The sequence below is a fragment of the Myodes glareolus genome, chromosome 5, assembly GCF_982192425.1.
Source record: "Myodes glareolus chromosome 5, mMyoGla1.1, whole genome shotgun sequence".
In the NCBI taxonomy this organism is placed as follows: Eukaryota; Metazoa; Chordata; class Mammalia; order Rodentia; family Cricetidae; genus Myodes; species Myodes glareolus.
In genome coordinates, this window is record NC_142030.1 from 7,298,604 (window position 1) to 7,318,654 (window position 20,051).

Consider the following 20,051-nt stretch of genomic DNA (forward strand, 5'->3'; position numbering starts at 1 on the left):
TTAAAAAAAGCTTCAGTGCTAGGGTTGAACCTAGCATTTCAGGCAGGGTAACCATGAGTCTAGAAATGAGCTTACACTTAGCGCCATATTTGTGAGCTGTCAGTAAACCCTGAGTTCTCAGCCACAGACGAGAACACTGTAAGAAAAAAGACAAGGGGAAGGGGAAGGGGAGTTGTCCACTGGGAGAGAGCCTGTATACAGCCTGCATGAGGCTCGGCTTCCCCCAAGTGCCCAATGTCCAGCACAACAAAGAGTGAGGGTGGGGAGGTACCCCATGAGCACAGAGGAGGCTCTAGAATCACCTTCTATGAAAATACGTAAAAAGCATTAGTGCTTAGCAAGAGATACCTCCTTTATACCTTAAAAACCAGTGCATTGCAGCACTTCAGGTTCTGAATACCTGATTTTACATATGTTCTAGAAAGGCCATGCAGATGCATAGCAAGATGTCCTCGGGAAATCACTATTAGTGGGATTCAGGGTCTCAGGCTCCAACCTCAGCACCTAGAGGATTGTGGAGTCTAGTTTGCCAGGCTCACACCAGAGACTCTCGTTGAGTTAGCCTAGGAGGAGGGCTAGGGTTTGCACTTTTAACACATTTGTTGGTGATGCTGACAGGTTCGGCCCGGCCATCCCACTCTGAGGACCACTGGTACATTAGCACACCAGAGCGCACCAACTCATCATCTTGACTTCATGTGAGGGATCACCTAGGATGCTGACAAAAAATCCCCCTTGGCCCTGGCCGTACCAAAGACAAATTAGTACAGAACTTAGGGGTTAAGGCTCTGGAAGAAATGTTTAAAAACATTGTTTGTAGGAAATTCCCAATAATCAGAAAAGTTTGGGAAATACAGATGCATGAAAAGTTAGACTTGTGTATATGACTGGCTGTTGGGGACACACACACACACACACACACACACACACATGTGGTGCTGGGTGTGGCTCAGTGGTTGAAGGCATGCAGAAGGCCTGGAGTGCAATTCCAACATAAACCTATTATCTATTTGTCTGTCTGTCTGCCTCTATCTCTCTGTTTGTCTGTTTATCTATCTATCATTTATATGTTATCTATATATTATACCTATCTACCTATCCTTACCTACCTACCCCATGTGTTTATGTGTGTGTGTGTGTGTGCATATGCAAGCATATAAGTATATACCATGAGCAAAATAATTTGTGTGCTTTAGACCCTTGATATCTGATTATTCTTTCTTCCCCTCACGCACTTCTAAAGAGTGTCACAAGGGATCAAAAAAGTGAAAACTAATTTTCTGCCAGAAAATATATGTATATGTATGTGTGTGTATGTATGTATGTACATATGCTGAGTTTTATGTTCATATGACTAGTTTAAAGGAGAGGCTACAAATTTCAATCATTCTACATTTGGCATAGAAAATAATCATGTTATTTCTAAATCTAGAGGTTTGTAAAGTTTAGGTTATACACTGGCATTTGCTTGGAGATGTGTTTTCTATTCAAATTAATTCATAAACACAGTAAACATATACCCAGCTGCAAGAAAAAGACATTGAGATCGTGATAGATATGTCTGCAGTGGCAGTTCTCAAACTGTGGTCCTTGGCCTGCCAGGATTAGCATCCCAGACCCAGCGATTCTGGTGTGAGAACATAGCAACCCACACACTGATGAGATTGCCAAGGATGCTAATATACATGCGTGGAACAGAAACATAGATCTAAATACTCAACACGTTCTCAAATCTACGAGAAAAGCAGTGTGGGGAAGAGCACAGGGAACCTAGCATGCCCTGCTCGGCTGTTTTGCAGACCTACCATGTTCTCTGAAATGTCTTTAGTATCATTGCCACAGAGAGCTCCACAGTGAGACAGGAAGGGTGTAGTAGATACCTGGAGAGGGGTGATTCCATAGATCCTTCATGTATTTGTGTTTTCTACTCAAAATTGTCTCATCAGGGTGCATGGCATGGAATGGAAGGGTAAGCACCAGAGAAAAGAAACAGCTGGATGGGGTAGGCACTCACCTTGAATCGTTCTCTTGAAGAAGGCCTTGCAGGCTTCACATGATGCAACCCCATAGTGGTAGCCAGAGGCAATGTCGCCACACACTAAGCACAGTCTCTTGGGCATGGAGTTGAGCATATATTCACACTTGGTCTGGGGATCCTCGACGATGGTGCTGGAGCAGTCATCATACAGTTTCCGAACAGGCCCGCTACCTCCCAGGATAGGAGCAGAGGGGTAGAGAGGTGGCGAGTCCAGTCCGTTCTGATGGCCATTCATGGTTGAACTGTAACTCCCACTGGCGTCGGAAGAACCACCAGGGCTGTGGTGGTTGACGCTGTCCGTCAGGGAGGCTGGGCTGGAGGGTTCCGTCTTGATGAAGGACGAACAGCTGGAATCAATGTGCCGATCTTTGTTTGACATTCTGCAGAGAAGCCTGAGAATGAGGGGGAGACAGAGAAAGAGAGGGAGAAAGAGAGAGAATGTTAAAGAGTCCCAGAGATGGAGACACAAAGACATGGCAGAGAGGGACAGATAAGGAAAGTGGGAGGGGAGGGGAAGGGAGGGGAGAGCAGCAGTATTGGTATGTAAAAGCCATTGCTCTTTAAGAGTGCTTCCTGAGGGCTGGGACTACCCATCACTCAGTCTCCAGTCAATACCTCTTGTTCTACAAGAAGGTAATCAGCATAAGGGCATGACAGGGTTACATCAAAGCTCCCGGACAGGCCATAAACAAAGCTCTACAGGGTCCAGTTGCTTTCATTTTATCTTTCTCCTGAAGAACCACTGTCAATGCTACCATGGCTCTCCAGATTCTAAATTTATCAACAGAGCTGTGCTGATTTGCAAAGTTCCTGCCGTTCCTCAAATTGCATTTATCTCCACTCTGTGTTCGACTCCACATCCTGATGCCACATCCATTTTATCACAAACAGAAGCCAACTTTTTGTTTGCAGCCAGCGCAGATATTCTCAGGCTCCGGAAGGACGGATTGTAAGTAAGCAAGCACACCATCTCCACAGCTTCACAGAGCTTAGTGAAGGGTTGGTAACATTGATTAGTGAATAATCTGTGCGAGAGCGAGCATGAGTGTGTGTGGGTGCGTGTGTGTGTGTGTGTGTAGGTGCGTGTGTACATGCCTAAGAGCACGGAAAGGGAAAGAGAACGGTTGAAGCGTGGCTCTAAAAAATTCTGCTTGAATTCTACAGTACCTATGAGTCAGGAAATCTGAGACATCCTGCGCTGTAGCATAGGAAAGTATCTCATCATTTTAGAAAAATGAGATTTATGATGGTCCTCTCCTTGACTCTCCCTTAACATCACCCCTTATGAAAGGCTCTGGGATGAAGTGCCTAACCTGACAAACTATTTCTCTAACCTAGAAGAAAGACATCACCCCCTCTCTTCGTTGGCCCCATAAGTGGGTAGATTTCTATAAAGGTAATTAGATGCAAAGACGTAATTGGTCCTCTTGGCTTTCTGCCTTGCCACAGCGTAAAAACCCTCTTATGCAAGGCTCTGAGAACCTCAGTAGCCACTAAGAAGAGGTGACAGTTGAGAAAAGGACTTAGATAATTGCTTCCCAGTGGAAAGTTGATTTATGGGGATCCCACTGTGATGGTCATTCTCTAGAATTTGGGGGAGTAGTCACAGTATAGCGGAATGGATGCAATTATCACTTTCACTATAAATCTAATGATATTTTATCACCGGACAAATTTCATGTTCTCCTTCATGTCTCCCTTCCCCCACTGTTTCAATTCCTTTTAAATAAAGGGAGGATACTCTGGAATTTCTGATCAGAAATGTCCACCTAACTCTTCTGAGTGGGCAGTCTCAAGAACAAAGCACAAGGGACGGAATTTGCTTCTTCCTCAGATATATTTCACTGGGGGAACGACTCTGCTCCCTGAAGCCAGGCCATTACCGTGTGCTGGGAGAAGGGGAAAGCCACCCAAAGGCCCCCTTGCTTCCCCTTTCCCAAGAACGAGGGAAAGAAAGACTATCCCTCTTGCCAGTCCTGGCCACAGCATCCTCTCCCTCCTGCATGTGCTTATCCCCGTCACTGCTAATGGGCACTGTAATTAATAGATCTTTCTCCTTGTCCCCCTGCCTGCACTCTGGGCCAAGCAATCTCCTCAAGTTGGTGTTTGAGGGAAAGCAGGTCGGCGGCTTGACTTACAGCAGCCCTGCGACTTCCTTTTCATTTAAAGCTCTTACATGGCCACTCCCCTTCTTCGCTTATCATCACCAGACTGCGTGCACATACGTTATGATCTTAGGCCACTGATTAGAAGTTATTAGGCTACCAGGCCATAGATGGTCTCTCTCTCCTTCTCTTCTCTCACAGCTATGACAATTAACTCGTTCCCTGCCCCACGCAGGCGCTTTTTTTCCCCATCCTCCTGCCCACTCCTCCAATGGGCCGCTGCTTTAAGTTGCCTGATCACAAATGATGCCATTTCTTCTCCAGGTCTCCTCCAGAGTTCTCTTTAAACTTCAGAATTGTTCCTCATCTTTGTCCCCTAAGTTTTTTTTTTCTTCTCGCCAACTTCTAAAATTTATGGTCTACTAGCTTAAGGAACAGGGCCAGAAATTAACACGCCATTTATGGGACAGCTATTTGCTAAGTCTCCAAATGTGTACATGTCAAAGATGCGTTGTTCAAATCTATCCATGAAAAATGAGGAAACTTTAGCCAGCTGTCTCTTTCAAAATCTCACTCCATACTTTACAGTAACCTGGAAGCTAGCAGGGAGTTCAGGGGGGCATTGCTGCCAAGGAAGCCCCTGGAACAGGGACAGGATCTTCTAAATGAAATCTGGTCAGTCCAGTCACGAGTGAAAGCAAACAAACTGGATTTGGGCTGTAGGCAGTATGTGGTCCTTTTCCAACATAAAATGTGCCCTTAATTAATAACTTTTGCTTAGTGGAAATAAGAATAAGATGGTCATTAGTCAAGGCTTCTAGGTGTGCCAGGAATTGAGTTGAACATAAACACTACCTCATTTAATGTCGGACACATTCACCTTGGTGTGCGTGTGTCTGTGTGTGTATGTGTGTGTGTATACATGCATGCCTAGACAGGGCTTCTCTTTAAGAAATTAAGCCTCAGATATTCTGAAGTATAATGAAGGTTCCATAGCCAGGAATTGGAAGAAGTAAGGTTTGAACTCACATCTCATTCCAAACTTTGAAGCAGAAATGTCTAGGAGCCAATAATGTTCATCTACATTCAACAACATGACTGAGAAGCTGGAGAGATATGTCGGTGGCTAAGGGGACAGGGTACTATCACAGAAAGAAATTAATTTGGTTCCCAGAACCCACAACAGATGATTCCCATCTGCCTGTGTTTCCAATGGATCCTACAGACCTTCTGACTTCCACAGACACTACATACAACCTGTTCCACCATATACATGCAATTAATTATTTTTAGTTTAAAAATCATTAAAATATACTTTCCTGGGCCCGAGGGCACATACTTATAACCCTATCTGCTGACGAGATTGAGATAAGGGAACCACAAATTTAATACTTGTCTGGACTACCATGAGTTTAAGGCTAGTATATGCAACTTAGATGCTGTCTCAAAATACAAAATCCAAAGCCTGGGGAGACATTGTTGCCTGAATTCAATCCTAGAATCCACATTTAAAAACAAAAGTGATGGGCATTGGTGGCATGCATTTGTAATGCCAGGTCAGAGACGGCAGAGACAGGTGGGTTCTGGGGCCTCGATAGCCAGCATCCTAGCCTACTTGCAACAATCCAGGATAGTCAAATTTGACAAATCTGTGTCAAATTTTTAAAAATTAAAAAATTAAAAGAATAGTAGGACAAGAAAGAGACGGAAGAGAAAAAAAGCAACAAGTAAAAAACAGTGAAGAACACCTGAGAAAGACAACCAAGGTTATCTTCTGGCCTCAACACACAGGCCCACACATGCAGGCTCCTGTATACATACATGTGTGCACTCTCGCTGCCTCTGTCTCTCTGTCTCTGTCTCTGTCTCTCTGTCTCTGTCTCTCTGTCTCTCTCTCTCTCTCTCTCTCTCTCTCACACACACACACACACACAGTCTCTCACATACAGATACACAAAATACACACAGAAAAGTGTTGAGGATGTAACTCAGGAGTAGGTTACTTGCATGAGGTCGTGAGTTCAGCCCTAGTAAAGCTAAATAAATAAACAAAAATAGCTGAGCCAGCCAGGGTAGAGAGGTATGCATAGAGACCATCAGGGACAGAGGGTACACACAGACCATCAGGGAGAGAGGGTACACACAGAGACCATCAGGGACAGAGGGTACACACAGAGACCAGGGGACAGAGGGTACACACAGACACCAGCAGGGACAGAGGGTACACACAGAGACCAGCAGGGGACAGAGGGTACACAGAGACCAGGGGACAGAGGGTACACACACAGAGACCATCAGGGACAGAGGGTACACAGAGATCAGGGGACAGAAAGTACACAAAGAGATCAGGGAACAGAGGGTACACACAGAGACCATCAGGGGACAGAGGGTATACAGAGACCAGGAAACAGAGGGTATACACAGAGAACAGGGGACAGAGGGTATACACAGAGAACAGGGGACAGAGGGTATACCCAGAGACCAGGAAACAGAGGGTACACACAGAGACCAGGGGACAGAGGGTACACAGAGACCAGGAAACAGAGGGTACACACAGAGACCAGGGGACAGAGGGTACACACAGAGACCAGGGGACAGAGGGTACACACAGAGACCATCAGGGACAGAAGGTACACACAGAGACCATCAGGGACAGAGGGTACACACAGAGACCAGGGGACAGAGGGTACACACAGAGACCAGGGGACAGAGGGTACTCAGAGACTTTCTGCTTTGGCCTCCCAGCTAATTCCTGTGCTGTTCAGCTGTCAATGGAAAGGGAACAGGAGGCCCCACCCTGGCTGCTGATCCGCCCTGTTGAGTGATGCCCAAACAGAATCCCCCGAAGATGACAGTTGTCTCCTCATCACAGCTGAGCTCATTACAGTGAACACTTCCTAGACGCCATTACAGGATAACCTAAAACCACAGCCAGTCTTAATTCTCCAGCTCTCGGTCTCGGAAATTCTACAGCTCTATTATTCAAGCCTGAAATATTCACAACTATCTATAAATTCAATTGTCAGCTGCTGGGTTTTATTCTAGACTTCACTTCAATCTAAAATTAGAGGCACTAAAATTCGCATTTACTCTAAGAGGAATGTACTGAATAAGACTTTATTTCAAAAGAACACCTTTTTGTCAGAAAGAGCCGTTTTCAAGATGATGGCTTTATCTGTAGCCAGAGTGAATAAGCCCAACTCCACATTACGCTGCTAATGCAGAAATTTCAGGTCACATTGGATTAATAAAAAAAAAACCTCTAAATTTAGTTAAGAATTATGAATAGAAATAACATGTGTCAAAATGTGTAGGAAATATTTACTTTAAAGCTTCAATACAGTTTATATTTATTTTATTATTTTATGTGAAAAGATGAGAACAAGAAAGCAGGAGAAACAGCTTTCAGAAACGCTGTGAATGAGGTAGAGGGGAGGGTTCTGGGGACATAAGTCAGGACGAGAGGGCTCGTCTAGTCAGCATGCAGCAGGTCTTGGGCTTGATTCTCAGAACTGCTCTTCTTTTCTCTTTAATGACAATGACATTTTTATGTAAGGAACAAAATTTGAGGAATTTAGCAGCCTTCCTGAAATGTAAGGACTTTAAAACACACTTGCAATACTGCTTAAGATTTGCTCTCAAGCAGTTTTGACCATGTGCCCCAACATAGGAATACTTCCCAGTCTTGCCTAGGGGTCTTCAAGTTATAAGTATATATTTTATATCACTTATAATTATATAAAGCATATTATAGTTGTAATTATTTGCATATTAATTAGACTGTATAAATGATTATATTAATTATTTTGGTGTAGATGTTAAAGATGAGGAAAACCAAACTTCCTAGTGAATGCGCTGTTTAATTAACTATATGGTGTACATTTGTGCACAGAGAGAGAGAAAGTGGAGAAAAATAAAAGGATCAATTAAAGTTGCTGCTGTAGGGGAAACAAGAGGACAATGTGTGAGCTAATATTCAATTTATATTATAATTATAGAGCTAATTGTTTCTAGCAATTCCCCCCAGATTCAGGTAATATGTAAGCATGAACGAAGGGCCACCAAGTTTGAGTTTCCATACTTTGATATCCACATGCAGGGGGGTCTACATTTCAAAGAAAGGATCCAAACTTGGGAAACATATGTGTTGTGTGTGTTAAATGCTGATATACAAATATTTTCAGTAATATTACTTATTTTTAGCCAATTCCTCAAAATATAAGTTTTTTTCTAAATCTGCATACATGCATTATATGTTCTGTGCACATGCTCAGTGCTGGCAGATGTCAGAAGTATGTGTCAGATCCCTGAAACTGGAGTTACAGAGACTTGGATGCCACCATGCAGGTGCTGAGAACTGAACTCAGGGCCTCTGTAAGAGTGCACCCAACTGCTGCACCATCTCTTCATCCCCAATCATGAGTTTTTAATTGATTATATCTGAACATGTATGTGTTGTGCATGACATGGCCCGTGTGTGAGGTCTCAGGACAGTTTCCTAGTTCTATGGCTCAGGATCTCGAGAGAAAGTTTGGGTCAAGGTTCTACTGCAAATGCCTTTACCCCCGACCCATCTCCCTTGGCCCAAGTATGAGCACCTCTAATGTCTTATTTTCGTTTGTTTGTTTGTTTTGAAACAGCATCTTGTGATTTAGTCCAGGCTAGGCTGGGACCGTGATCTGTTCAGGACTTCAGCATTCCTAATACTGGGATGACAGAAAAACAGCTTATATTTTACCAAGCAAATTCTGCACAAAACTTGAGCATATTTCCTACTCCTATAAATGAAAAAAAACAAAGATGAAACAAATAAAAAGGGGCTCATAATACTACAGCCCCTGCAGCTGACAGATGAGGCCAGAAAAAGTAGCGTTGGAAATCTTTCTGGGCTGTGCATTCAAGATGTTGTCTCAAGAGAAAAACAAAGCTCATATTTCATATAGGAAACTGTGTGTAGCAGTCTCCCTACCCCATCTCCCATCTTGATGATCACACTCAGACAGGGTCTGAAACTTTTCTTATATCTACACCAGTGGCAGACAAATTCAGAAGCTAAATAAAGGTTAGTTGATGATGTCACCACTTCGCTTCTTCTGCAATATCCTAGAGGTTCTAAATAGGTACCTGTCATCATGAAAATTTAAAATGTTTAAAAAAAAATCTCTCCAATGTGTGTTCATGAGAAAACAACAGAAGCCAGAGATGGGGCACATTTACAAACCAAGCACAGGATTTCACGAACCTGTTTTGTTTAAAAGTCAGAATCTCTTTAGCCTATCGTTATTCTTCATTGACGCTCTTACTCTAAGGCAGCAACCCCTCCAGGGACAGGCTGCAGAGCTGGTGAGCCCAGCTTGGCTCCCCTGGCAGTTTGAGTTACAACTTCCAGCAAGACTTTACAAAGTGACCCCCTCCCCAACTAATTGTGCTCTGTAACGTGGCAAAATGCTAATCATTTAGTAAGGAAATGGGCATCAGCTGCTATTGTGGGAGAATGGAGATGCTGAAGATGGGGAAAGCAGCCGAATGAAGTGTCATGTCAGAAACCCACGGTGCAACGTGTGATTTGAGAAAACATGACTACTTTAGAGAGACAGGGTGTCATTACGGCTTCACAGTAATACGGTGCTTTGACAGCTGCTGAGTCTAACATACCATCATTGCATTAAGGTACACTAGCTTAGTTGGGGAAGGATGAGAAAGGAGTTTTTCTTTTAATAGGAAAGATCTGCAGGTCTGCCTGGTTAACCTCATCGAAGGAGATCGCTGATTGTCAATAAAGAATCATAGATCCTGACCCAGATACTCAGAAAGACAAAAAACACAGGGTCCACATACCCAAGCATACGCAGGCTGAGTGCCTCATTGTGCAAAGGGCAGTCAGTTCACTAGCCCAGAGTTTTCTGTAACACCATCAGATCACAATCACCAGGCAAGGCTGCTTCTTAGAGGGAGGTACTTATGCACCGAGTCCAGAAGACTCTAACTTGGCCCATTCCAAAAAAGTGACCTGGCTATGTAGCCTGGGAATAAGGACACAGCACCCCAGGAAAAATACTGGGGCCCTATCTGAGTGGGAAGCTCTCTTATTTCTGCAGGGGCTCCCCAACATTCCAAAATGGGGAGAAGAGACATTCCGAGCACATGAAGTGGGGCTTCAGCTCCTGTCTAGAGGGTGCTTCTTCGGCAAACAGCGGCTTCAAATGAAATAACACAACCCTTACATTCAACAGCCGTCCCCACTCTGGCCCTGAATCAGCTCTCCTGGTTTAAGTCCCAGGGACCCCTGAGGCTCAGGTTGTCTCCCAACACTCAAAGCCCCACCCAGTTGACTGTGAAACCTTCCTCGCTGCAATACCTAGAACAAAGGAAGATAGAAGAAAATTCCTTTTCTCCTTTGCAGCCCTGAAGGGTCAGAAAGGTGGCAAGGGAGATGCAGAAAAGACCCTGCAACCTCGCAAGAGCTGGCATAGTGTAAGTGCGCAGAGACTGTGTGTGCAGAACACCAACCTCCAGTTTTCTACACCTTGGAGCCAAACACTACTTTGTTGTAACCCATACTATTTCTTTATCCAGTTGTAAATCTTTAAAGTCAATTTTTAATTTTTTTTTTACATGTATGAATGTTTTACCTGCAGATATTATGTCTGCTGCATCCCTGTCTGGGACTCCCAGAGGCCAGAAAATGGCTGGAGAATCCTGAGACTGGAGAGAAACAGGCAGTTGTGGGTGCTGAACATGCTCCTAACTGCTGAGCATATCTCTAGCCCCTTAATTTGATTTTTCAGAACAAGGTTTCATGCAGTCCATGCTGACCTTGAACTTGCAGTGTAGGTGAGGCTGGCCTTGAAGCCCTGGTCCTACTGCCTCTACTCTCAATGCTGAGATTACAGGTCTGCACCACCACCACTTCGTGCTGAACTCCAAACTGCTTCTGACGTTGAAAACCCCCATTGCTTCCATTCTGCCAAGGGAGTTACTCTGCTTCTTGGTTGATGAGTATTATGAATGGGGACCAGAAAGACGCTCTGATGTCATCCCGTGTCATACGTCATACCCATTGGTGGTTTCCATACTTAAGGAGTTGCTCTGACTCAGATGTGCTGAGTGGTGTGGTTTATCTTTAGCTTATTTTCTTGGACCTGTTTCAGCCTGGGGGGGGACAATCTCTTCTTTATTGTGTCTATATCCCAGCAAGTAAACAAATCAATAAAACTGCTAAATGCATAATGATGCCAGGTAACTGTACACACAAAGTTTTTCATAATTAACTGTCTGAGATTTTCTTTACTATAATGGGCACTCATGTAGCATAGAGTAAGCCTTAGGTCTATAAAATATACAGTTTATATGTACCACGATTCTGTTTAAAACTCCAACTAATCCTCTACCTAGGCTTTGAAGGGAGCATTCTCTTCCACTGCCAAGTCCAAATCAATTCTTATGGTATTACTTTATAACTAACACGCTACTTAAGTGATGATAGCTATTAACTATTATACGAATCGCATTCACGTACTGGAACATGGTGGGGGAAATACCACTTAGTTTAAACAAACTTCTGCCATGCAGTCAATATATTGAGGCAAATTAAGTGTTTTAACAAGTGTGTATATTTGTTCTTAATGCAGTTTAATTAACTATGTCCTCGAAGCTGCCCAGGGACATGATACCTGTGGATCTTAAAGAAACTGTCCAAGTGGCAAATCAAACACTCGATAAGCAGCACACATTGGAAAACAAATCATTTTGTCTCGAGGAATAATTCTTATTTTACAGAAGTTAGTCTCCTGGGAACCAAAGACCAAGGAGCAGAAAGGGTTTAGAACAGAGCACCCTCCTGCCAACCCATGTGGGTATAAGTGTCCCAGGGTGAACTGGGTCACCAGTCCAGGGTAGCTTGAAGCAGTCCTGGGCATTGGGTGGGGACTCTCACTAAAAATGAAGGTTCTCAGAGTACAAAAACTACCTACGATAAATCATCAGAATGAAGCCTATGATATACTGAAGCTAACATTTGCTCGGGTTTAGAGATTTACTACACCATGAACAGACCCCTCTGTAGTCACTGTCAAGAAAGAAAGAGTCGGCTGCTTCTGCAAATCTCCGGTCCTTCAAACAGAAATATGGATCAATAAAGTTTGCTCCTGTTTAGACAATTCTGTCTTCCAGCAGTCAGGGAGTACACCGTCGAGAAGTCGACACAACAGGGGACTGACAGCTAAATGAAGACCTTCTCGCGCATCTCGCTGGAGAAGAAACAAACAGACGGTCCACTCACAGGAAGTCTGTACGCTAATCTTTACAAATGACAATCGAATATAGATGCTCCACACACTAACTCCAACGATGGAGTTCACAAATCAAACCTAGGTCAATGAAGGCTCGGGCTGCCAGGATATTCCTTTCTATTCTTTGGGCTACAATGAAACAGGAAATAAGAATTCTATCAGGAGTGCCTGGAGAAGAAGTTACCCTTTGCTCATTAATAAAATATTCTACAAAAGCAGTTACAATTACCCATAGAGCAGCTGCCTCCAGGGAGACAGGCTAGATACTTGGGGGTAGGGGGAAATCTACCCAGAAATGGGTGAATTGTGCTAGTAAGACAATCCAAATGGGGAATCTGAGTCATTTAAAGAAAAATGGTTACTTTAAGAACATAGAAGACTTCTGTATTCGGGGAGGTTTGCATCACAACTCGAGATGACATATCGCATCTGCTGGACGGTGCTTCAACTCTATTTATACTTTTAAGGCAATAGCTTAGTCTGCAAGACAACATCTGGATAAAGAAGCAGCTGGTCCTGGGGGCTATGTGTAACTGCAGATGAAGTTAGGGGGGATACTTTGCTGGTATCAGGTGTGGGCCAGCTGAAGCCAAGTGGAAGTGGGGGAGAGGACCAGCTAATCATTCATTTGGAGACTCTGCCCATGTCTGAGCACCCCTTGAGCTGGCTGCTTCAAAGAGATGATGGAGATAAACAGGAAGGCCAAAGAGAGTAACCAAGTCCACACCTCCACTTCATCCAGGCCATGGCAGTGACTCTAAGGATGTGTTCTGCTCCCTGGTGGGCTTTGCAAAAAGGAAAAAAAAGGGGGGGATTTATTCTGTAGCGGGCAGTGCAGGAGAAGCCATCAAAGAACAGGGTTCAGGTCAGAGGGACTCTGTCATATCTAAAGGTTCGAACACACGAGAGTGCAAAGGACAATTTATAAATCTTATTTGCCATTTAAAATACCTGATTTCTTTTTTTAAAAAATGAAACGAAAGAGCAGCCTACAGCAGGGTTCTCTGGGCCTGTCTGGATCCAGACTTGTCAGTGCTGGACTCAGTAGGAGACAGCAGGTCTACCTGAGGACCTGGCTTTGTCACCCGTGGCCATGGTGCCATTTGGACTCTCGGTTCCCTCATTTGTAAAATGACAAGAACCACCTGCAAACTTCCCTAAGTTTCTTCCAGTTCTTTAAAAATGACCTCAGAGTAGACCTAGAGAGTAAGACCTGACATTAAAGCACACTCGGTTGGCACAGAGACTGTGTGTGCCTGTGTGTGTTCCCATGTATGTTCTCATGTATGCCAGTATGTGCCTGTATGTGGCTATGTGTGCCTCTGTGTGTGTGTACCCATGCGTGTGCCTGTGTGCCCATGTGTGTATGTGTGTTCCCATGTATGCTCGTGTGTACTTGTGTGTGTACATGCGTCCCTGTGTATGTGTTCCCATGTAGGCCCATGTGTGCCCCTGTGTGTGTACCCATGGATGCCTGTGTGCGTGTGTGTGTGCATGCACATGTGTATGTATGTTAACAAAGAATCATTATGAAAACTTGCCCCATCTTGGTGAAGCTGTAGTATCCACATTTAGGGAAGACTGCTTGCGTGGGGGTCCCAGGACAAAGCAGTGACCATCTGAGGTGGAGCAGGCAGCCGGATTCTTGGTGTGTTCCTAGAAATGGCTGTCTTCTTTCCATTCCCCTGTAAGGTGGGAGGTGCTGGCAGAAAGGGCAATTCTGTGCAATCAGTGTTTAAGTGGTTGTTTGTCCCAGTGTGTGACGCCATGCTGTCAGCTAGCAGCAGGGAGCCGCTGAGTTGTTACTACATTTGATTTGACTGCCAGTAGGAACCTTGGTTTCTACCAACTGCTTACAGCTCCCTCAGTGAATCTTCTCTTCATTCCTGCAGACTGTTTGGGCCCCCTCTCTTCTGTTTCCTTTTCTGGGATAGGTAGAGAGTCCAAATGCCACATGGGTTTGCAAGATGCATCCCCAGGACGGTTCTCTGAGTGTATCAGAGCCCAGTGGTCTGTGAAGGCCTCACCGCACAGTTTGCTGTTTTCAGCCACGTAGAGACCCTGTGCTTCAGCACCGTATTTTAATTCTGATTTCCTAGGTTGGCACAGGTCAAGGCAGAAGCAGGGTGGTCATGTGCACTACACCCAAATGTATGTATGCCTTGATGAGTTTACTTTGCTTGCCCAATGAGGAGGCAGCCTGTATTGCTTAATATTTTAATAATTAGTATTTTGTTAAAATATTGCTACTTTTAGGGATTGCTTCTGGCATTTTTCTTTTTATTTTTTTTTCTGATTTGAGAACTTTACTATGTCACACCAATACCTTTTTCCTTAAAATCAGTATTTCAGTAGGGAGATGGGGAGAGAGGAGAAGGCAGAGGAAGGTCAACCCAAGCTAAGTATACATGAAACAATCACGAGGAAACCTGCTTTTTAAGCTAAATAATTTTTTAAAAAAAGAAACTCAGAGTTAATTCTTCATTACTGATTTTGGTCATTAGAATTCTCAAGGAAAGAGTCCCAAAGAATGCCTCTCACAATTGTAAAAATTAACAATATTTTTGGGAAAACAAAAAACATATGTATGAACCAGATGAGTGTGGGAGAAAGAGGATAAATCCCTCAGAGACTTTAGGAAATGCAAAATTGAATGGAAAAGTAATTAACAGTAAAGATCTAAAACTGTAATTAAGCACAACTTCATTAAGACAAGGCAGGTGAGGCTGATGTCTGAAACGAGAAAAGTGGCCTCGCGACAACGGAACGAGGCAGGCTTCCGTGCGGAGCAGGAAAGCCCTGTCTTTAACCAGATCAAATTCTTGAAATTGGCTGTCAAGACAGGATGGCTGTGATTTGCCCGCGTCTATCAAGTGTGAGGAAGGGAGGCACAGAGAACACAGGCAAGCTGCTGCCGCGGCCGTCCGCAAAGAACCTTTGATTTCCACTGCACCATCTGTTACCAGATCTGATCCACATCCCCTGTAATCGGGTTTACTTCCATAACACTAATTCTTCCCCAGCCTTTATGAACATGAACCACAAAAAAAAAAAAAAGTGATGGTTGCCAGTGAGTGGGGAATTGAATATTGCAGAGCAAAGGTGCTGAGACTCAGTGGCTTACCGGAAGAGCTTTTTCCTATTAAAATGTATTCCTGGGGAAGGGATTTGTTTTTCCCCAATCCTGAGATATGAAATTGTTCATATTTGGGGTTGGGGAAAAATGATGATATAAAAGTAGGCCAGGGACATGAAAACGGAGGTTGTCATAAAACACAATTGTCACCAAGTTTAGCCACTTTCAGAAATGACTATAAAATCACTTTGTCATGGTCCTCACATCTAGAAAGCCTGAAATTGTATTTTTGTTAAGGAAATTCAAGAGGGTGATGTATATATTCAGGAAGAATACAGAAGGGCATAAATCGCAGAAATCAAAACCTGGGAGAAATGGGAGTGAGAAAATCTATGCCTAAAAATCAAGGAATGTACACAGACACACTCGCTTCTCGATTCTCGAGCTGGGCTTCTATTAGCCTGGGCTTCGCCACAGCACCGACCCTTTGCCAGGATAATAACCAGCACACAGTAATGAGCCTGCCGAGCTATAAAATTATAAAGTACTTTCTGCATCAGAGAAAGATTAAACTATGCTCAGTAAAGATTTAGTGTTAAATGCATTTTATTGCTTCCTAAGACTGTGAAAATTTGTTATCTCTAAAGGCAATACTACATAAAGACCCACAGGCGTGCATTACAAAGTGAGGGGCGGGGGACGTGGGCCTTGACGAAGGGCCTGGTTTTGATTATGCTGCTAGTCACGGGGCTCACTAACTAATTCTATTAGTATCAGAAGAAACACCCAGAAACACCAGCTCTGCTTGCCACTCTGTGTCTCAGAGCACTGGCTCTGTCACATGGCACGTCATCCAGAGCGTCAATGAATATCCTGCAAGAGCGCGATTTTAAAAACCTTTATATTGATCCTAGGTATGATTATCACTCATAAATACATTTCTGTAGAAAAGGCTTTAAAGAAAGGCTGACCACAATCTGGTATTACCTTAAGTCCTAATGCTTTAAAAACCCTAATCTGTTATGTAAAAGACACACGCTTTCAGGGGGAATTTTTCCTGAAATGGGTGGAGTCATATCATGAGATATATAGATCAGAGCAATAAAAATATTTTTAAGCTACAAGAGATTGTGAAGATAAAAATTTTTAAATGCTAAAACATAAAGTAACTTGAAACCAGAAAAATGCTTACACACAAATATCCTACTTCATATACATACATACATACATACATACATACATATATGGGGTGGATTTATCCTTGGACATCCATCAGTAATTACCATGAATTTAAAAAAATTAATGACTATAAAAATGACGCTGTAGACCACTGTTAAATCAAGGAGTGTGGTTGTTTGGATATTAAACAGTTGCAGCATGTCTACTGCAAGCATAAATGAAAGAGAAAAGTTTTCATTTCTTTGCACACATACAAGTTTTCAGCAACTGACACACCACAACTGTGCTCTCAAATATTCACTAAGAAGCATAAAACTGCCTAACCAAGTGCTGTGTGGCACAGCACTGTTCTTAGAGGCCTACACCATGACTGAGGGGCAAACTGTTCTGTGTATATACACATATCTGCAGGTTAGACATAGACACACACACGTGTCTTCCCATATATGCATACAAATACCTGCTCACACTCACAGCCACATATACATACATATATGCACACATGCACACACACATTCATGCTCACACAAAGGCATACACATATACACAGATACATGTGCATACTTATGCACACATATGTATGTCCATGTACACTCACACATGTGCACATGTATGCATGCAGAGTCACATGTATGCACACATAGAGGAATTCTAGTCAATAATACAAGAAAGGAACTGTGATTAAGGGGGAGAGTTGACCTCAAAGTCACACTGGCAAGCGAAGCAGTGACGTAAGAGCTGTGATACCCGACTCTGGATCTGGACCAATGAGGAGGCTGCTGCATGTTGATAGCTGCAGAGGGGGGATCTGTTAGTTGGCTATGTGTAATCCAAGTCACACCTGTACTTGAGTTATACAATATCTCAAATATCTGCTTTGTTGTATGTAAATGTATCTTCGTAAAGTTTATCTAAACAAAGGTTTGAACTAAGGGTTAGGTGTAAGGACTGGAAGGGCCAGGTTTCCATCAGCTCCTATACCCTGAAAGAAGTCTTTCTGTCTTCCTTGGTTTTGAAACAAGGTCTCAGTCTGTAGCCCAGGCTGACACCAAACTCACAATCCTCCTGCCTCAGCTTCTTGAGTGTTGGAATTACAGATGTCTACCGTCATTCCCACCACTGTGCCAGCTCCTAAATACAGATCTGCACATCAGGATACAGCGGACCACAGTTTACCAGGAATTCCCAGAGCAAGGGCGGAAAGTGGACCAAGAGATACATCTCTATTTCTTAGGTCTTTTCAAAAACATAGGCCTTCAATGAGTAATTACCTACTCATTTAAATAATAGTCTGTTCTGAAATCTGCTTTGAAATTCTCCAAAGTATTTGTCATTGACAACATAAAACAATCCCCAGTACCTGGTGTTTGTTTTGCCAACAAACTTCCTTTCTTGCTTGCTTCATTCCCTAGTACCTGGCCCATGAGAAAAACCTTTAGCCAAAACATGAAACATGAATGTCATTAGGAGCAGGTGAGTTTTAAAAGTTGGTTTGGGAGCCAGATGTGGCACATGCCTTTAATCCCAGTACTCAGGAGGCAGCTGCAGAAGGATCTCTGAATTCAAGGTCAACCTAGTCTACAAGCATAGGGAGTTTGGGGCAGCCAAGACTCTCTATGGTGTAAGATGGTGTCTCAAACAAACAGTGTCTTCAAAGACCAGCATAGTAGCACAAACCTGTATTCCCAGTACTTGGGTGATCAATGCTGGAAGATCAACTCAGCCACATAGTAAGCTTTAGGCAAGTCTTGGCTACATGATGAGATTGTGTCACAAACAAAAAAAAACTGATTTGTTTGGAATTTACAATAAGGAAGATGGAACTGGAAGACAGACCAAACCCAAGCTTAAGATTTACAAAACAGAAATTAAAAAAAAGAAGAAAAAAAAAAAGAAGAGTTATGCCAGGTGTCACAGACTAGTAATCACAGCTCTTCAGGAGGCTGGAGCAGGACGATGACAAGCTTACGTACAACTTTGACTACAGAGTTCAGGGGTAGGTAGCCTGGGCTACAGAGTGAGTTCAAGTCCAGCCTGGGCAACTTAGACTTTACCTGAAAATTTAAAAGTAAAAATAGGGCTGGAGTTATAGTTCAATGGTAGAGTGGTTGTTTAAATGTGGAGATGAAAGAAAGCTGGGAAGGAAGGGAGGGAAGGAGAAAGGGAGGGAGGGAGAGAAGGAGGGAGGGAAACAGTGTGGGAAAGAGGGAGGGAAGGAGGGAATAAGAGAGGTGACCATATATTTTAAAGGATGCCCAGTAGGCATCTCAATGTTGACAAACACAGAGGTTACCTAGGTAAGGCTCTTGCCAGGCAAGCATGCTAGCCAGAGTTCAGATCCCCAACAACAATGTTAGGCCTGCAAGCTTGGCCAAACTGGCCAACTCTGAGTAGAAGTAGGAGATCCTGCTTCAGTATGTAATCAAAAAGACACCCCATGTCAACCTCTGGCCTCCACATACATCTACATGTGCCCACACATATCATATGCAACACACATACCCCAAACCCCTACTGTTTTTTACATATACACTGTTGCTTATTTCTACCCATTGAATTAAGCAAAACATCTATCCATTCATCATTGTATTTCTTTTTAATTTCACCCTATTCCTGAGTGGTTGGGGAAATAAACAAATATATCAATAAACCAATAAAGCCACAGTTAAACCTAAACTAAAGTGTTCTTCATACAACGTAGAATAAGGCAAGACTCTCAAGCATCTATGTGATAGATAAAGCACTAAGCAGAAGAAATAGCATTTTCATATCTCCTTAGGTCCCAGCAAGTCTGCTAAGAGTCTAGCATATTGGATGGTACTACACTTCATGGCCAACGTTTCTATTTAGAAAGTCTGGTTTGAAACTTTACCAACATGCTTCCTTGCCTTACATGGCTCTGCCATGTCATCTACAAGACTCAACTGCCAGAGCTGTAAAATGGAACATGCATCACACTGGGAATTGTGGGAAGAGTGAGAGACCATCCTTTGCAAACCCAGGGTTGGACTCGTGGACTCTCGAAAAGGAGGGACTGAAGCAAGCACTTTAGGGAGGAGGCTGACCTGCTGGTGGACCAGTGTGAGAGGGGAGGGGATACAGGGAATACTCAAAGGGGATTCATGATAAGCCAAGGGGACTTAGAAAAGAAACGAGGGCCAGAGTGTCCTGTGTCTGAAACGCTGTATCACACGAATTGATGCCTTTTTCCAAACGCTGGGAGAACAGATGTTGATATCAAACACTAATTCTTCAATGTCATTCATCTGATCACATTTAGGACCTATGATGTCACAGGGAAAAGAGATGAGGTGTGTAAATTCCAAGTATGTAGACATTCTAACAGATCAAACCTGGAGATG

At 43.4% G+C, this 20,051-nt stretch overlaps 1 protein-coding gene across 17 annotated transcripts in view; it reads right to left on the reverse strand.

Moving 5' to 3' along the window:
• Esrrg (estrogen related receptor gamma) overlaps positions 1-20,051 on the reverse strand; it is a 613,673-nt gene that overhangs the window by 171,450 nt on the left and 422,172 nt on the right. For all 17 annotated transcript variants that reach the window (XM_085687546.2, XM_085687547.2, XM_085687553.2 and 14 more), the window contains one exon: positions 2,015-2,430. In XM_085687546.2, coding sequence (XP_085543672.1) covers positions 2,015-2,430 — 416 coding nt within the window. The remainder of the gene's footprint in view (positions 1-2,014; positions 2,431-20,051) is intronic.